Source organism: Choristoneura fumiferana, chromosome 5 (genome assembly GCF_025370935.1).
Source record: "Choristoneura fumiferana chromosome 5, NRCan_CFum_1, whole genome shotgun sequence".
Taxonomy (NCBI): domain Eukaryota; kingdom Metazoa; phylum Arthropoda; class Insecta; order Lepidoptera; family Tortricidae; genus Choristoneura; species Choristoneura fumiferana.
The window spans coordinates 5,035,248-5,052,065 of NC_133476.1; the positions used below are offsets into that span (position 1 = coordinate 5,035,248).

Here is a 16,818-nt window from a genome sequence, read left to right on the forward strand (position 1 = left end):
CCACCACGTCAGTACTTACCCTACCCTAATGTTTTTCCATCGTAATTTTTCGGATAACTTCGTTTTTACCCGACTGCCCGAAGGAGGGTTATGTTTTTCGAGCGTATGTATGTATTTATCGTCCTTTCTCAATGAGCTCCAGTTAACTCCAGTAAGCTAGTTGAGAAAGCAACATAAATACGAACTTTTCCGACAAAATACGACGGAAAAACATTATTCACTTTAACTGTACCGGTTTAAATATAGGGACAACGAAAAAGACCATTACAGTTTAAACCAATTATTTATTTGCGAAATCAAAGAATCTTGATGCTCCACAAGCCTTTGAAGTCACATCACAATGGAATTTACAAAGGTACCTATGTGTTTCTACGGCAGGCAAAAGATTGTACTATGGTAACCTGTCGCATGCATTCTCTCTCAATGTCATTCTAAAACATGATACAAGTTCTATTGTCTTGAGTGACCCGTACTTTGATTTTTTTTTAAATACTTTAAAATTACTTTGAAAATTTGCACCGAACCGTTCCTCTCACTCTCGATTTGAATAATATTAGCGTCAGCGAGACGGCAAGATATGAAGCTCGAATTTTGTCCCTCGCAGTACAGGACCAGATATGTTAAATAAAAAAAAATCGTTGCACAGAATTAAGTAGGTAAGTCTATCAGTGGCGTGGCGTCAAATATTTCCGTGTTACTCGTAAATCCGAAGCAAATATCGCTTACATCTTTCAGAAATCCTGTACGTCCTGTTGTCCAATTTTGTAAATATTGGGAAGCCGATGGGAATAGAGTTCTACGAACGCTGAACACTGAAGACTATATCGGACCTAGCATGCTAATGATTAACCAGGTTAATGAAAGCAATAATAAGACACGCCATATACTTAAAATTCGTTTTGATTTATTCGTTACTATTCATATAGCGTATCACTTAAACATTTTAAGAAAGTAAAATACATATTATATTAACATGGCACATAAACAGAAGGTTCTGTTTCATTATGGACTAAACGGGCCAAAAAAGAAATTGAATGTTCGCATTACGTTGGCGCTCAATGCAACACCTCTTTGTACTTTGGCAGTGTCAGTTGATTTGGAAGATGATTGTATTTCTTTTACTGTCTTCTCACAGACGTACGGCATTTTGAAGTGGCACCAGACGTCATTGTATTTGCCGTGACGGCGCGTATCCAGAGTCACGCAGTTCTCGCCACCAGCATAGTCGTTTGGTTCACTCTCTTCCCATGGCCCGTAACCTATCTCTTCTAGCGTTTGATCTGAAAACAAAGAACATTTTAAGGATAGGGATTTTTGTCAATAGGCCGTACGAATATTTGGTTCCTAAAATACAAATTCACCCTGTTTCTTTTTAGTCCTCTGTAGTGTCTCACTGCTTTTCTGCTTGAACCGCGAAGTTCAGCGTGAATAAATTTCAGGTCAGTGCTAATTCACGTTTAAATTTGCTTCTGCTATTCTGGTCTACCATGTCGCTGGTCGCTTGCCACACAAAAAGTATGAGCTCACCATTTGGATATATCCATCAGACATGTACAACACTACCGTAATTCCTGACCCTGATTCCTTTTATTTCAGACAAAAATGTGACTCACCCAATACAGTCTTAAACACTCGCGACTCAGAAGTCGTGTCCGCTCTCACTCCAGCGAAGTACTGCGTTTCCGAATTGTGCGGCTTGTCTTGCAACATAGCGTATAGAGTTTCGAGCTCTTTATCGCTGTTTAAGATCACCAGATGAGCCCCCTGGGCCTCGCAGTTGGCTTGCGCTTCATGCCAGTCGTCTTCAGCTGTGTATACTCTGTAGCAACTGCCTGTGGTCGAGATCCTTGATACATAATCTGAAATTTTCAAGACACTTGTGGTTGGTGAACATGAACATAAAACACATAAACTAAGACCGACGCCCTTAATTAAAAAGTAGCAGATCAATGAATTTTGTATGTATTGTATTGTATAATTAATTTGAAAAGTTGTTTTGGGCAAATACACAGGAAATAAAATTTCAATATTAATAAATAAATATCACGAGACAATTCACACCAATTGACCTAGTCCCAAAGTAAGCTTAGCAAAGCTTGTGTCATGGATACTAATCAACGGATAAATATAATTATATAGATAGATACATACTTAAATACATATTAAACACCCAAGACCCGAGAACAAACATTAGTATTTTTCATACAAATATCTGCCCCGACGCGGGAATCGAACCCGGGACCTCAAGCTTCGTAGTCAGGTTCTCTAACCACTAGGCCATCTGATCGTCAAAGATTAATTAATTATTAATTGATTAATAGATTAGTGTCTGAGAGTGGACGACATAGCAGCGTAAATAACTAAGCTTAAATCTAGCATAGCTCTAGCGTAAATAACTAAGCTTAAGCCACTTTCTTTCATAAACATAAATTGAATTTACCATTTGAATAAACGTCGCATTCCTTGTTGTACGGCACATCTTTGGTTGCCACCTTGCACACAAACGGTAGCTTTTGATGCATGCTTGCCTCCTTGATTTCACCATTGCGGTTCAGCACGTTGTAATTAGAATCTACTTGCCATGCTTCATAGGGTTCTGTAAAAGTCCAAACATTTGTCACGTAGGTGGGTAGAAATTCATATACAACGTGTTGATGGAACTTAATTTTATTGGTGGGATTTAATTCAACTGATGTGACTTAATTTAAGGTGCCGTCCCATTCCCGGTTTTCGTTCCGGTGGCTGTCGTAAAGAGCGACTGAAGGTGATTTTTTTCGGGGCGAGACGAGAATTGAAAGTATGGTGGCGCTTGCGGCGGCTCACGGCGGGCGGGCGATCGAATGCATACGAATTTCAACTCTCGTCTCGCCCCGCATCGTTTCGCCTCGCCGGTGGAAAATCCCCGTAAGAAACTTGACGTGAGAACCTGTCTATTGCTAAATAATAACTGCGTACTCTAGCACTGCGGTATGGAAGGCAGGCAGTGGCGTAGCTACCAAGGGGCTAGGCGGGGCAATGCCCCGGGGCCCTCAAGCTCAGGGGGCCCTCGAAATTCTGCTTTATAGCTGATGATAAAGTTGCTTAGCATTTTTAAAGTATTTGTATATATAATGATTTTACTTCAAAAAACCTTACCAGTTTTGATAGCAGTGGGCCCCATTTTTTTATTTGCCCCAGGGCCCTAGGTTACCTAGCTACGCCACTGAAGGCAGGGAGAAACTACCACACTATCTTCCCAAAAAATTTGCCATGGAAGTTTGCAATCAATCGCCATCCAACGACCACGTCTGCTGTGTCTAGAATATAACTGAGAAGAAGAATTTATGGATGACCTCTTTTGGGTTTAAGTACAATTGGCATACCTATTGATGCAACAATCACAAGGTCGTTCAAATTCGGAAACCTCTTCATCATGGCGCGGACTTGCTTTAAATCTTCCTCTGACGTGACCTTCAATAGTTCCGCCCCCTCCTCGATGCATTTGGCGGTGGCTTCCCGTTTGTGTGCGCCCTCCGTGTGCAGCTTGTAGAAAGCATCGACATTCGCGTTATACTCATAATCTGGTCGGTACGGAATGGGCCAAGCCGGTAAAATTACTGGCTTAAGTGGCTTAGGATCTGCAATGGATAGTTTTTTAACAATTATCCATATTCACAACTCATTTATGTTTTGTTAATTACTGTTACTCCGAGATACAGTACTTAATTAACCCAGGACCAAGCTTTGAAGGTGAATAAAGTGTTCATTTTTTATCATTACAGTTTTCTATTATAATTATAATTTAAAGCAAAATAAGTTAGCACATAACCATTTGAAATTTACCACGAGCTTTACAATTCAACGGTGTGTGTGAAGTTCCCAATCAGCACTGGGCCCGCGTGGGAACTACTGACCAAGCCCAGGCCTGTGCCCTGCAGTGGGGCATATATAGGCTGGGATGATGATAATGATGATGAAGTTAACACATCTTGTTATAAACACACCGTGGTTATAGAGGATGAAATGGTATTTTCTATTAGTTACAATTTAGGTAATAAATCAAATAACTGTGTCACAGATTCTTCGCTTAAACAGAGACCTTGTTTACACGGTGCCAATAAAATCATGTTAAGTAGCATGCTATTTATTTATTTATTTATTAGCTAATGAAAATTTACAGCATTACAGTTGATACCACATTACCAATGCGCTTAAATTTAAAAAACAAAAATAATATTACTTATGCATTCACTGAGCAACTCGAACGATTGAAAATTCGACTCAGGATGACTTCGTCTGCAGTCCCATTTCGTCACCTTCTTAAATCGTCCCCATTCTCATATAGTCTACTGTTCTGATTTGTCAACATTCCTATATCGTCACTTACCTATCTTGTTATGCTCACTCAGGTGACTAAGCAGTCAATTATTGTAATAATGTTAAGTGACGGGTCCGACGTTAGGTATTCGGACATAAAAACTGGGTTCGATTTACTATCAAAACTAGGTGTTAAAAACATTATTATAGGTGCGTTTCCCTATTCTGCTTCTCTAAATAAATCCAATAATCATTTATATCGTTTAAACAAATTATTGTTTAAGATGACGAGCCGTCATAGTGACGTTTTATTTTTTGACACTAATAATGTTATTAGTGACTACCGACTGACCCTCGACAAGCTTGCTAAATCCTTAGCATGTTATATTAATTCCGTATTCGGAAATCACCCCCCCTCCCCCGGCCCTGTTAGGACGACACCTTCAAGCGCGAATGTGTCTTTAAACTACCTACACCGACAATAGAGAAGCAAAGTAGTCTATCATTTCTACATCAAAATATAAATCGCTTCACTGGCAAAATATTAGATTTAGAATTACTCTCTGAAAAGTTAAACTTAGATATTATCTGCTTAACAGAAACCTGGCTAAAAAAAGATTCAATGCAATTTAATGTACATAATTATGCAATAGCCAGCGCCTTCTGCAGAGAATCTGCAGCAGGTGGCGGGTCTCTCATATTAGTGAAAAATGGTTTAAAGTTCAAAGAACGCAAAGACCTGTCCAGCCTTTCTGTTGAACGTGTATGCGAGATCGCTTCTGCGGAAACGGAACAGTATTTAATTTTATGTATATATAGACCACCAAACTCGAGTATTCCTTTGTTTATAAATACTATGGAAGATGTTCTAAGGAAATCAGTAAAACGTAATAAAGCGCTGGTGGTCTGCGGGGACTTTAATATCGATATTTTATCACAATCCGTTGAAAAAGACCAGTTTATTTCTGTTTTAAAATCTTTTAATTTAAATTTCTTATTTAATGAACCCACCAGAGTCACAACCACTTCGGCCACATGTATTGACAACATTTGGTTAACTTGTAAGTATTTAGAAAAAGCTGTTATCAGTGGAGTACGATCGGATCACAAAGCTCAAACAGTGAAGTTACCTCGGGCTAGGGGCGGTGTTAATCAAACCATAGAAATTAGGCCGTTGAACAAACAAAGACTTGACCGTCTCAAAACAAACATCGCGCAAAAAGTAAACAATTTAAAAGTAAATACTAAAAATCCAAACGAAAATTTCAAGATATTATTAAATACTGTATGCGAGGAATACGATAAAACGTGTAGTAAAAAACGTATTAAAATAGGAAACAAACTATCATTCAATGAATGGGCTACACCCGGAATACGTAGAAGTAGGGACGTCTTATATGATCTTTATGATAAGAAATCGTGTACCACTGATGAACGTTTCCACCAGTATGTCAGGGATTATTCAAAATTATTCAAAATTATATGTAATAAAGCAAAAGCAGCCCATGTAACTAATAAAATTAAGTCCTCTGATGATAAAATTAAAACAGTTTGGAAAATTATAAATACTGAAACCGGTCGACGTAAGAACGCGGAGTCCTCTATATCATTAAAGATTAACAACGTATTAGAAACGGACGCGGTTAAAGTAGCTAACGAGTTTAATACCTACTTCTCTAAAATCCCCATCGAAACGACAAAATGTCTCGCGTCTTCCTCAAAGTTAGCTGAATCGCTCTTAAAACAAAATGTATCTATTCCAAACTTAAGTAATTTTAAATTCACGCATGTCTCTCCCTGTGACATCATTAAGACTTTTAGATTATTGAAAGTAAAAAAAACGGAAGACTTGTGGGGCGTCTCAGTTAAGGTTCTACATTCCATTTTAGATGTCGTTGCTCCAACTTTAGCATTTATATTTAATAGCTGTATAGATGAAGGCGTATTTCCAGATTTGATGAAATATAGTAAAGTAGTTCCTATTTTTAAATCAGGTGATAAAGATAATCCCTCTGATTATCGTCCTGTGTCCATCCTATCAGCGTTTAGCAAAATATTCGAAAAAATAATGCTGACGCAAATGATCTCGCATTTTAATACCCATAAAATCATGCATCCACAGCAGTTCGGATTCACAAAAGGCAGGTCTACTACAGACGCGGGTCATAGTTTAGTTAAATTCATATTGCAAGCTTGGGAGGAATCACATGACGCTATAGGTGTATTCTGCGACCTTTCGAAAGCTTTTGATTGTGTGGATCATGATACTTTAATTTGTAAGTTAAATTTTTATGGCATTCGTGGCCTCGCTTTAGAACTCATTAAATCTTACCTCACACAAAGAAAGCAAAAGGTAGCGATTAACGGAACGGTATCGGAGGGATCTGTGGTCGAAATGGGAGTGCCTCAAGGATCCATTCTTGCCCCATTCCTGTATCTTATTTATGTAAATGACCTTACTTATATGGTAAGCCAAAAGTCGGGTATAGTTATGTTTGCTGACGACACGTCTTTACTGTTCAAGGTTAGTAGAAAAGATAACGACTTCATTGAGCCCAATGAAACCCTGTCCGTGATATCCGCATGGTTTGCTGCCAATAATTTGTTACTAAATCCTAAGAAAACTAAATGTATTAAATTCTCGTTGATAAATTCATCTAGCTCGAATTCAGTTTCTAATATAAAGTTAAATGGTCAAACTATTGAATTTGTAAAATCAACAGTATTTTTAGGAATAACGCTCGATTCTAAACTACAGTGGGGACCTCACGTCACAGCAATCGCGGGTAGATTGAGCTCTGCTGCTTTTGCAGTTTGGAAAATACGGCAGCTAACCGATGTGGCGACGGCACGGTTGGTGTATTTTGCTTACTTTAATAGCATTATTTCGTACGGCCTTATTTTATGGGGATCTGCTGCAGACATTGAGTCAATTTTTATCTTACAAAAGAGAGCAATTAGAGCAATTTATAATTTGAAGACGCGTGAATCTTTAAGATCTTTTTTTAAGGAAACAGATATCCTAACCCTGCCGTCGCTTTATGTTTTTGAAATAATCATGTATGTTAGGAAGAACATATGTGATTTTCCCACTAACGTCGATAAGCCAAAGGCTACTAGAAACACAGGGAAGCTTAAAGTTCCATCTTACAGACTGGCTAAAACCAAAAAGTCTTTTCTGGGAAATTGCATACGTTTTTATAATAAAATTCCAAAAAATATTATAAATGAAACGGATACAAAATTCAGATCTATTGTCAAGAAGACATTAATATCAAAGGCGTATTATAAAGTTAATGATTATATCATGGACAGGGATATTTGGAAATAATTCCGATCCGCATTAGCGATCCCTTCAAATAGCGAACCTACTGTGTTAAAAATAAAGTTGTGTTAAATACTTGTGATGTAAGTATACATATCATTTAATAATATTGTAAATCTGTTTTAAAAAAATATATATATATACCTCGTTGAGTTTCTTGCCGGATTCTTCTCAGCAGAGGTTTTTCCGAACCGGTGGTAGATTTTTTTTTGACATTCATAAGTGCTTGTTATAGCCTAAATTGAATAAAGATATTTTGACTTTGACTTTGACTTTGTCCGCTTTCTTACTTACGTGAGTCACAGTACCAACTCGTCAACAGTCCTATTTCGACACAATGCTAACTCGTCAACATTCTTATTTAGACCACAGTGCCAGCCAACAGACTTATCAATTTGACTGACACGTTGAGTAAATGTGGACGAGTTGACACTGCTGACCAATTAGTACTGTGGTTGATAAATGCAGTGGACGAGTTGGCACTGTGGTCGAAGTAGGGATGTAGGCAAAATGGGATATTGACGAAATCAGAAAGTGCACGAGTTAAGAAGGTGACAATTTAGAAAATGTAGGCTGACGACATGGCACTGTGGACGATTTAAGAAGGTGACAAAATGGGACTATGGACGAAGGTCATGGCTCCGCAATGCTAATGGAACAGTTTTACTATTTTCCTTTTTTTTAATTTGTAGTCGTGATAATTTTATTATCCATTCAAACTCGCTCCAAGTGACCCACTTACGATTGAATGTGCATCTTCGATCTTATCTGGACTTACCATGAGGTGAAATAGAAGACAATTGCTGGTCAATCATTGTCGATGTATCCACGAAGCTCTCACAGACGTACGGCATTCTGACGTGGCACCAGACGTCGTTGTATTTTCCGTGACGGCGCGTATCTAAAGCCACGCAGTTCTCGCCACCTTCATAGTCGTTCGGTTCATTTTCATCCCACGGACCGTATCCCACCTCTTCTAGTGTTTGATCTGAAAACATTCATTTGTATAGAAGGAAATATGCAAATATTCGAGTGAAAAGCGTTATTGCCCCATTCTTTTATCTTGTTTACGTAGATGAACAGTAACATTGTTTTATTTTTATCAAATATTGTTACTCACTTAATACAGTCTTGAATGTCCGCGGCTCAGCAGCAGTGTCCACCCTCACCCCCGCAAAGTACTGCGTTTCGGAATTATGAGGCTTATCTTTCAACATATTGTACAGAACTTCGAGCTCTTCATCGTTGTTCAGGATTACCAGATGAGCCCCCTCGTCCTGACATTTCGCGTATGCCTCCTTCCAGGTAGCTTCAACTGTAGATACCCTGTAGCAACTGCCTGTGGTTGAAATTCTTGATTCGTAATCTGAAATATTTAGAGGAAATTGTTGGTTACTAGGCATAACAACAGTTTTTTTTACATCTACAGTACTATTTTTAAGCACAAATTGATGTTACCATTTGAATAAACGCCGCATTCCACGTTGTAAGGCGCGTCTTTGGCTGCCACCTTGCAAACAAAAGGTAGCTCCTGGCGGTAAGTGGTCTTCTCGATTTTACCCCGGCGGTTCACCACGTTGCCTTCGTACTTAGAGCTGCCAACGTCCTCTGTAAACCACAAATATTTTTTAACACATGAATTCATGTAAATTATCTCTACTGCCAATGGGTCAGAGATATGAAGGCAGACTGAAAAGGACATGACGGGATTACGTGAACGTTTTAAAAATATTAGCACGAATATGCACTCACGGGGACGAGTTTAGTAAAGGTTGCGCACAGTGGGGCACTTGGTAGCTTTAGTATTTTTCTTAAGCTTTTTGTTTACCTACTTATCTTTCGTTTTCTTATAGTGATTGCAAAATATTTTTATAAAATAACATGCATTGCAATGTTGGAATTTCCTTGTGACATAATAATTATTTATTATTAGTTTAATTAATATAGGGTAATTAATTGACAACATTCATCACTACTTCCATCCAAGAGCTCTAAAAACCAGACAAATTTTCAATGAATTGTAAACTTTTATTCGCCTTTAAATTAATTAAATGGTCAATATAATTGCCTAATAAGTGGTATCAAAGCTGTACGGTATAGTAAATTACATTACAGTACAAATTTACAGTACATTACGAGTACAGTACAACACAAATTTTATGGGATAGTACCATTTTGACAGCTAATAAAAAGTACGAGTAAGGCAATTGATTCGTGATGTCAAATGGTATGGTCTGCTATTATTTAAAAAAACGTCAATGACCTACAGAAATTCGTTATAAACTAACGTACCATTAGATTCAATCATCACCAAGTCCTCCAGATCCGAAAGCTTCTTCATCATGGCATAGACCTGTTTTAAATCTTCTTCTGATGTGATCTTTACAAGTTGGGCACCCTCTGCTCTGCATTTGTCGGAGGCATCATATCTGGAAGTGCCCTTTGTGTGCAGCTTGTAGAAGGAATCTGTATTCTTGTTATACTCGTAGTCTGGTCGGTATTGCTTTGACGGGACTAGCACGGCAGACTCTGTAATGAAAACACTTAGTTATCAACGATATTTTTTTTGTCTTAAAAAATATTTTAGTGAAGGTACCTAACAGACTTTGTACCTACCTATCTAAACAACTAGGTGATTTATTTGCAAAATAAAAACCCTTATAGGGTCACTTGCTTATCCGTCTGTCTGTCAAGACCTTTTATTAAGGAATACGCGGAGGTGTTCAGCTGAAATTAATATCAAATAGGTACTCAAGTAGCTAGCCCTTAGACTACTTGAGTACCTATTTGATATTAATTTCAGCTGAACATCTCCGCGTATTCCTTAATAAAGGGTCTTGACAGACAGACGGATAAGCAAGTGACCCTATAAGGGTTTTTATTTTGACTTTATGGCCTTTATGCGTCTTATACTTTTAAACCTTCATTCAATACTAAGGTACGGAACCCTAAAAACGTAGTAAGCAAATCAATATTAAGATAATTTTATGTTTATTATAATACCAATGCTAGGCGTGCTAGGAGCTGCGCAGATTTCTCGTGGGGCTCCGGAGCTCTCACAAACGTACGGCATTTTAACGTGACACCAGACGTCATTGTATTTGCCGTGGCGGCGCGTATCCAGAGCCACGCAGTACTCGCCACCATAATAGTCGTTCGGTTCTTCTTCTTCCCACCGCCCGTATCCGTATTCTTCTAGTGTTTCATCTGAGAGCACACAATGTTTAAGCCAGTGGTAACAACGTAATTTTCAACAAAAAACTAAGGCTACTTCTAATAAAGTCAACTGTAGTCAGTAGATCAGAACGCTGTGATCGTTCTACAAAGTAGGTAAATGGCATGTTTATTTAAGACAAAACATTTGACTTACTACATACAACAGTCCTAAACTCTCGCGGCTCAGTAGTCGAGTATGTCCTCACTCCTGCAAAGTACTGCGTTTCGGAATCGTGTGGCTGGTCTTTCAACAGATCATATAGAACTTTGAGCTCTTCTTCGCTACTGAGGACTACCAGACGAGCCCCTTCCTCCTGGCAATTCGCTTGCGCCTCATCCCAGGTTTTTTCATCTGTATATACTTTGTAGCAACTGCCTGTGGTTGAGATTCTTGATTCGTAATCTGAAATTTTTATGGGCACAGTTACTGGTTGGTGTGTAACAACATGACTAACTCATAATCAATGCAAATTACTAAATATTAAGGTTGCAGACACCATTAAATAATAAGTAGCTGGGCAACTGAGTGTAGCTTGGACTAAAATTCGAAAACACTCTTTTTCCTAGATACGAGTATAAGACCAAGGTTCATCAAGAGGTTCACTCGCCAAAATTCTTGACATGAACATTATAATGTCTCAGATTTCTGTAAAAATCCACTTATTTAGAGTTACCTTTTGAATAAACGCCACATTCCTCGTTGTATGGCGCGTCTTTGGCTGCTACCTTGCATACAAACTGAAGCATTTCAGTGGCCTCTATCTTTTCGATTATACCGTCGCTGGTCAACACGTCGACGAAATCAAAATTATACATTGGTGTTCCTGTAAATTAAAAATAATTATTACAAAATTCTAATCTCTAATGTAATCTATTAATGTTATCAAGTACTTAGTCGAACATTTTATTTTGAACTATAATTTGTTAGTAATACATTTTTTTACCACGTTCAAGTAAGCATGATTGGCTTCTTTAACATTATCTCGAATGTCTTAAGTGACATTGATAGAGTATCTGTAAAATTTTACTATTTATTAATTTGGCACTTCGCTTCCGCCTTCTCTTCCCTTTCGGAGCTGCTCGCTATCGTACGTGTGCTTGTAAGGACTGTGTTGATAACTAACCGATTTACTTCTCTTATATATGTAAAATTCATTATGTACTATATCCTGATATAATATAGACCGGTGAATAAAAACGTGTCCAGTTTAATTTCAATCCATCAAGAAATCCTGTCAGCAATAACTTCCATCTACTGCACTAATCCAGGCTCCAACAGTGTTTCGAAAATCTTTATCCTGTACAGATGTAATGAATAATCCTATCTCATCCTATCTCCTAGGAAATCTTCGTATTTGTGATGCTTCCTCAGTCAGTCTCAGTGTCAAGACAGCGTAGGTAGAGCAAGTTCGCATTAAGAGATTAAAAACAGATATAGAGTAACTGACATCTAAATTAAGATTTTTATTTACACTACATTCTCTAAACAATTATACATATAATATATGGGTATTAACATCTCAATTCTCAGTGTGATACTTCAAACTTGTAGTTTGTCATTTTTCACTAAAAATAAAGTACCCTACGAGTATTAATTTAATACAAACGTTTCACTTATTATTAATACAGACACGTCGGCAGCATTCAGAAGTATGCGTGTGTTTAGAATTTTCACAATGGGACCGAATTATTCACTACATGTCTTCATATTCACGAAACGTACCTGAACTATTCGGGCCGACCATGAAAGGATACTTTGAATCCGGCAACTTTTTTATCATAGCTTGAATTTGCTTAAAATCTTCCTTCGACGTCATTTGTGCAAGTTCTGCCCCCTCTTTTTTGCAATCGTCAACAGCGGAGAAATACATGCCGCCCTCTGTGTGTACCTTGTAGAAAGCATCGGTGTTCTGATTGTATTCGTAGTCAGTTCGGTACTTCTTCAATGGGACAGGTACGGCGGGTACTGCAAAGAAAACGGACATTTTATAGCTGAATGCAATTCCTTTTTATCAACTTACATATATTTTATTACCAAACTAATCCCGGTACCCGGTGTATTCTCATTTTTGTGCACACAGTCACTTCTATGGATGTCACTACCGTGGATGCAATAACTCTTTTAAATATATAAAAAAAGTTAATCTTAATACGGCCTCGCAATGTAATGCAACTTGCACGATTTTTCTTGAAAGTCTAAATTCGGCTTTAAAAATATAAATAAACTAGCTTTTGCCTGCGGCTTCGCCCGCGTAGAATTCGGTTATCGCGCGCTGTTCTCTCGGGAACTGTGCATTTTTTCAATATAAAAAGTACCATATGTCACTCTCTGGCCCATAAACTATCCCTATGCCAAAAATCACGTCGATCTGTTGCTCCGTTTCGAAGTGAAAGACGGACAAACATACATAGAAACAAACACACTTTCGCATTTATAATATAATTACGGATTCATTTTTAATTTTTTTCGAAATATTACAAAGCGTAATTACATTCACGGCTTATATAATTTAATTAACACTAAAAACATGTGTTTGTCCTGAGACAACCGAAAGCTAGAATTGTTCGCCCTCGGAAACCCCCAGGTAGGAAAGAAATAATATATTAAGATTGGTTTTCGGAGCCTTTTTATATTTTTTATTTCAACTCCAAATTTTGTGACTTTTACGGTCATCCCGTAAAACCCATATGAAAAAAACATTTTTTTTCTGTGCATCTATGTTTAAGTATGTATTTTCGAAATAATTATATTGTTTCATCACATTATGTAAAGTTTAAGAAAAGGGAATACAACGATAGCTTGTATATACCACTGTTGGGCGAGCTAGGAGTCGTGCTGATTTTCAGTGGGGCCCCGGGGCTCTCACAGACGTACGGCATTCTGACGTGGCACCAAACGTCGTTGTATTTGCCGTGACGGCGCATATCTAGAGCCACGCAGTTCTCGCCACCTTCATAGTCGTTCGGTTCATTTTCATCCCAAGGCCCGTATCCCACCTCTTCTAGTGTTTGGTCTGAAAACATACCAGATTTATGATGAAAATTTTGAAAAAATGTGCTTTGAATTAAACTTGCAATACATTTGAAACATAAAAAAATATGGTCCTGTCGATGGTAAGGAAGGAATTAAATCAATAGGTAGTCTTCAACTCGGTTAGTACATATCGTATAGCTAAAACGAGGATAATAAATAAACAGAGCTCGGAATTTTTGATCTGTCTTAGTGACTTCTCACTAATCGACTCTACCTAAATGATATCGACAGTAATAATATCCTAAAATAATAATCGCAATAACTTTTATAAGGATACTAATGGAACACTTATTAGCACTGCTACAGACTGAATAATTAAATTAGAAATTGTTAGCTATTTATTGTTTTCATTACATAATACATATTTATGTCTATTTTATATTTTCGACTACTCAAAAATTAAATGGAAGAGATCACTTTAACGATAAAACTGTCTATTATTAATCTCTACTTTTAATCTTTTTAAACATGTTGTGTATCAATATATCGATATTGAATGTTGGAAGTCGATAAATGAGAAGTCACTATGACAGATCAAAAATGCCGCGAAAACTCCAGGCTTTGTAAATAGCCTATTACAAGTAAATATTTTGTTGGATTTATCTGACTGAAATAAAAGTTAATTTTACAGTCAATTTCCGCATTTTGATACAACATTCAGTATCGTTTATAGATCACCATAAAACATTTTTCATTTTCTTTTTTCATTTTGAGTTGAGGTTGAGGACAACTGGATGCTGTTTTGCAATACTGAGTCAACCCACTGTCATTTTGCAATACAATGTCAACTGTAAAAAATATTTTCTAAGGTTTGACATTGTATTGCAGAATTAATCAAGGTTAACACACTATTGCAAAACAGCATCCAACTGAAAATTAAAAAAAAACTTTAAAGAGATGAATCAACAGGGTCGACATACGACATATGTACGGTCGCTTGCCACAACGTCAATGTCTTCTGCTTTGTAGCTAGCTCAAATAGCGAAAAACAACGGCAAGCTTCCCGACATCGTAGGTCTGGTGCCTTGGAAACTCTATAGGACCCAAATGTGAATGACTATGACGGTTGACTCATTCGCTCTGTCCCATATTATGGTAATCAGCAACCAGCTCAGAAGCCGGCACTGCAGCTGATCAGGCCTAAGTAAATCTTCAAATGCAAATCAATATATTAGGTACTCTAAATGACTAAAGGTCGATGAGTTTCTGAAGCATGCGGTTGAAAGTTCTTGAACTTTTTCTTTAATCTATACCGAACCACATATCAAAATTGGATAGTGACTAAAAATGACCTAGTACGTGGCATTAATTTGTGTTAAAGTAAAAGAAGATGAAAATCGCATGAATATGCCGTATATACACTACCTGTCATACACGTGTGGTAGCGAAGGATCAAGCTGAAGTTTGTAGTTCAATAATATAAACATAGGCAAAGTATCTAATGTCTGCATTAATTTGTTATGAACTTACTCAATACAGTCTTAAACACTCGCGGCTCAGTAGTCGTGTCCGCTCTCACTCCTGCAAAGTACTGCGTTTCGGAATCGTGAGGCTTATCTTTCAAAATATTGTATAGAACTTCGAGTTCTTTTTCGTTGCTCAGGATCACCAGATGAGCCCCCTCAGCCTGGCAGTGCGCGTACGCGTCTCTCCAGGTAGCTTCAACTGTGTATACTTTGTAGCAACTGCCTGTGATTGAGATTTTTGATTCGTAATCTGAAATTTAAGCACACAGTTTTAATGCTTGTTGTTGGTCAATAAACATTAGATACCTTATTATAAATACGTAAACCATTCCTTTTATATTTTGTTTCAATCATGTTAAGTTAATTATTGTTCTTCACTTTTTACAAACTTTTATTTAACTTCACTTCACCTCATACATAATATTTATTTGTTTGTTTCAAATCTTACAAGTCTAATCCACGCCACGTGGGACGTCAATGCACGTGGAGTTAACAAAATAAATCTTGTATTATTATTTTTTTTTTAACTGAAACTTATTAGTTACCATTTGAATAAACGCCGCATTCTTTGCTATACGGCGCGTCTTTGGCTGCCACCTTGCACACAAACGGCAGCTCCTGGCGGGTAGTTGTCTTTTCAATTTTACCCTTGCGGTTTACCACGTTGCATTCATAATTTGAGCTGTATTGGTTCACTGTAAAGTACAATTATTTGATGTAAACAAAAGGTATAAATTTAAATTAGTACCTTCCCCTCTGCTGCCCGTAGCGAACTGACGCGTCGCGAAACGCTTTTCAGTAGTTGCGGACATCTGAGGGTTGGAGACCTGGTGACCTGACACACAGGGCATTCCTAGTTCGGGCACCAGTCTCCCCCACCCAAGACTGTCAACTACACCTAAATTGTATGTAGTATCTAAGTCTATTTCATTGTACTTGGTGGTGGAGAAAACAAATAAACTTCTTATTCTTATTCTTAAAGTACCTCTATTATGGCATCAGCGACACGCTCTGTGATGGACTGAATGAAATATGTCATGACTTAAGAAATTATAGCCTATATTTTAATGATGTGGTGGCAGTGGGTTGACAACGTTTTAATAGAATTTCGTTTAGCAGATATTTTTTCTCATAATTATTGTTTCATAGAATAATCAATACATGGAACACTTACTTTGAAGAAATTCGTATCATTTATTTTTGTTACAAATAAAATTAATGATTTAGGTATTCGTTTCATAGAATAACAAATCAAATATTATTAATTCTTATATTATTTAGTTGATTTAAAACTTTTTACAAAGAAAAACATTTCGTGTGGTGGTAGCTTCTAAACGTTTAAATTCATACCTGCCACAAAATGCATACCCTCCTATAACGGTAGAGATTCACTTTCTTTCTAGTGTGGTCACAGTTCTTATCTAACCTAACCTTCTTTTCTGTTAGAGATACGCTTAGTAGTGGTGATGTCACAGTTCTAA

General features: G+C 37.4%; 1 protein-coding gene across 3 annotated transcripts in view; it reads right to left on the reverse strand.

Annotated features, from left to right (window-relative positions):
- Positions 1-264: 264 nt before the first annotated feature.
- The window catches only part of LOC141427954 (uncharacterized), a 39,242-nt gene continuing 22,688 nt past the window's right edge, over positions 265-16,818 (reverse strand). For all 3 annotated transcript variants that reach the window (XM_074087568.1, XM_074087567.1, XM_074087565.1), the window contains 15 exons: positions 15,883-16,032; positions 15,342-15,587; positions 13,648-13,851; positions 12,561-12,803; positions 11,512-11,661; positions 10,992-11,240; positions 10,625-10,828; positions 9,914-10,150; positions 9,080-9,229; positions 8,742-8,987; positions 8,400-8,609; positions 3,363-3,617; positions 2,441-2,596; positions 1,614-1,859; positions 265-1,280 (listed from right to left, as the gene is read on the reverse strand). In XM_074087568.1, coding sequence (XP_073943669.1) covers positions 1,003-1,280; positions 1,614-1,859; positions 2,441-2,596; positions 3,363-3,617; positions 8,400-8,609; positions 8,742-8,987; positions 9,080-9,229; positions 9,914-10,150; positions 10,625-10,828; positions 10,992-11,240; positions 11,512-11,661; positions 12,561-12,803; positions 13,648-13,851; positions 15,342-15,587; positions 15,883-16,032 — 3,224 coding nt within the window. In that variant the 3' untranslated portion in view covers positions 265-1,002. The remainder of the gene's footprint in view (positions 1,281-1,613; positions 1,860-2,440; positions 2,597-3,362; positions 3,618-8,399; positions 8,610-8,741; positions 8,988-9,079; positions 9,230-9,913; positions 10,151-10,624; positions 10,829-10,991; positions 11,241-11,511; positions 11,662-12,560; positions 12,804-13,647; positions 13,852-15,341; positions 15,588-15,882; positions 16,033-16,818) is intronic.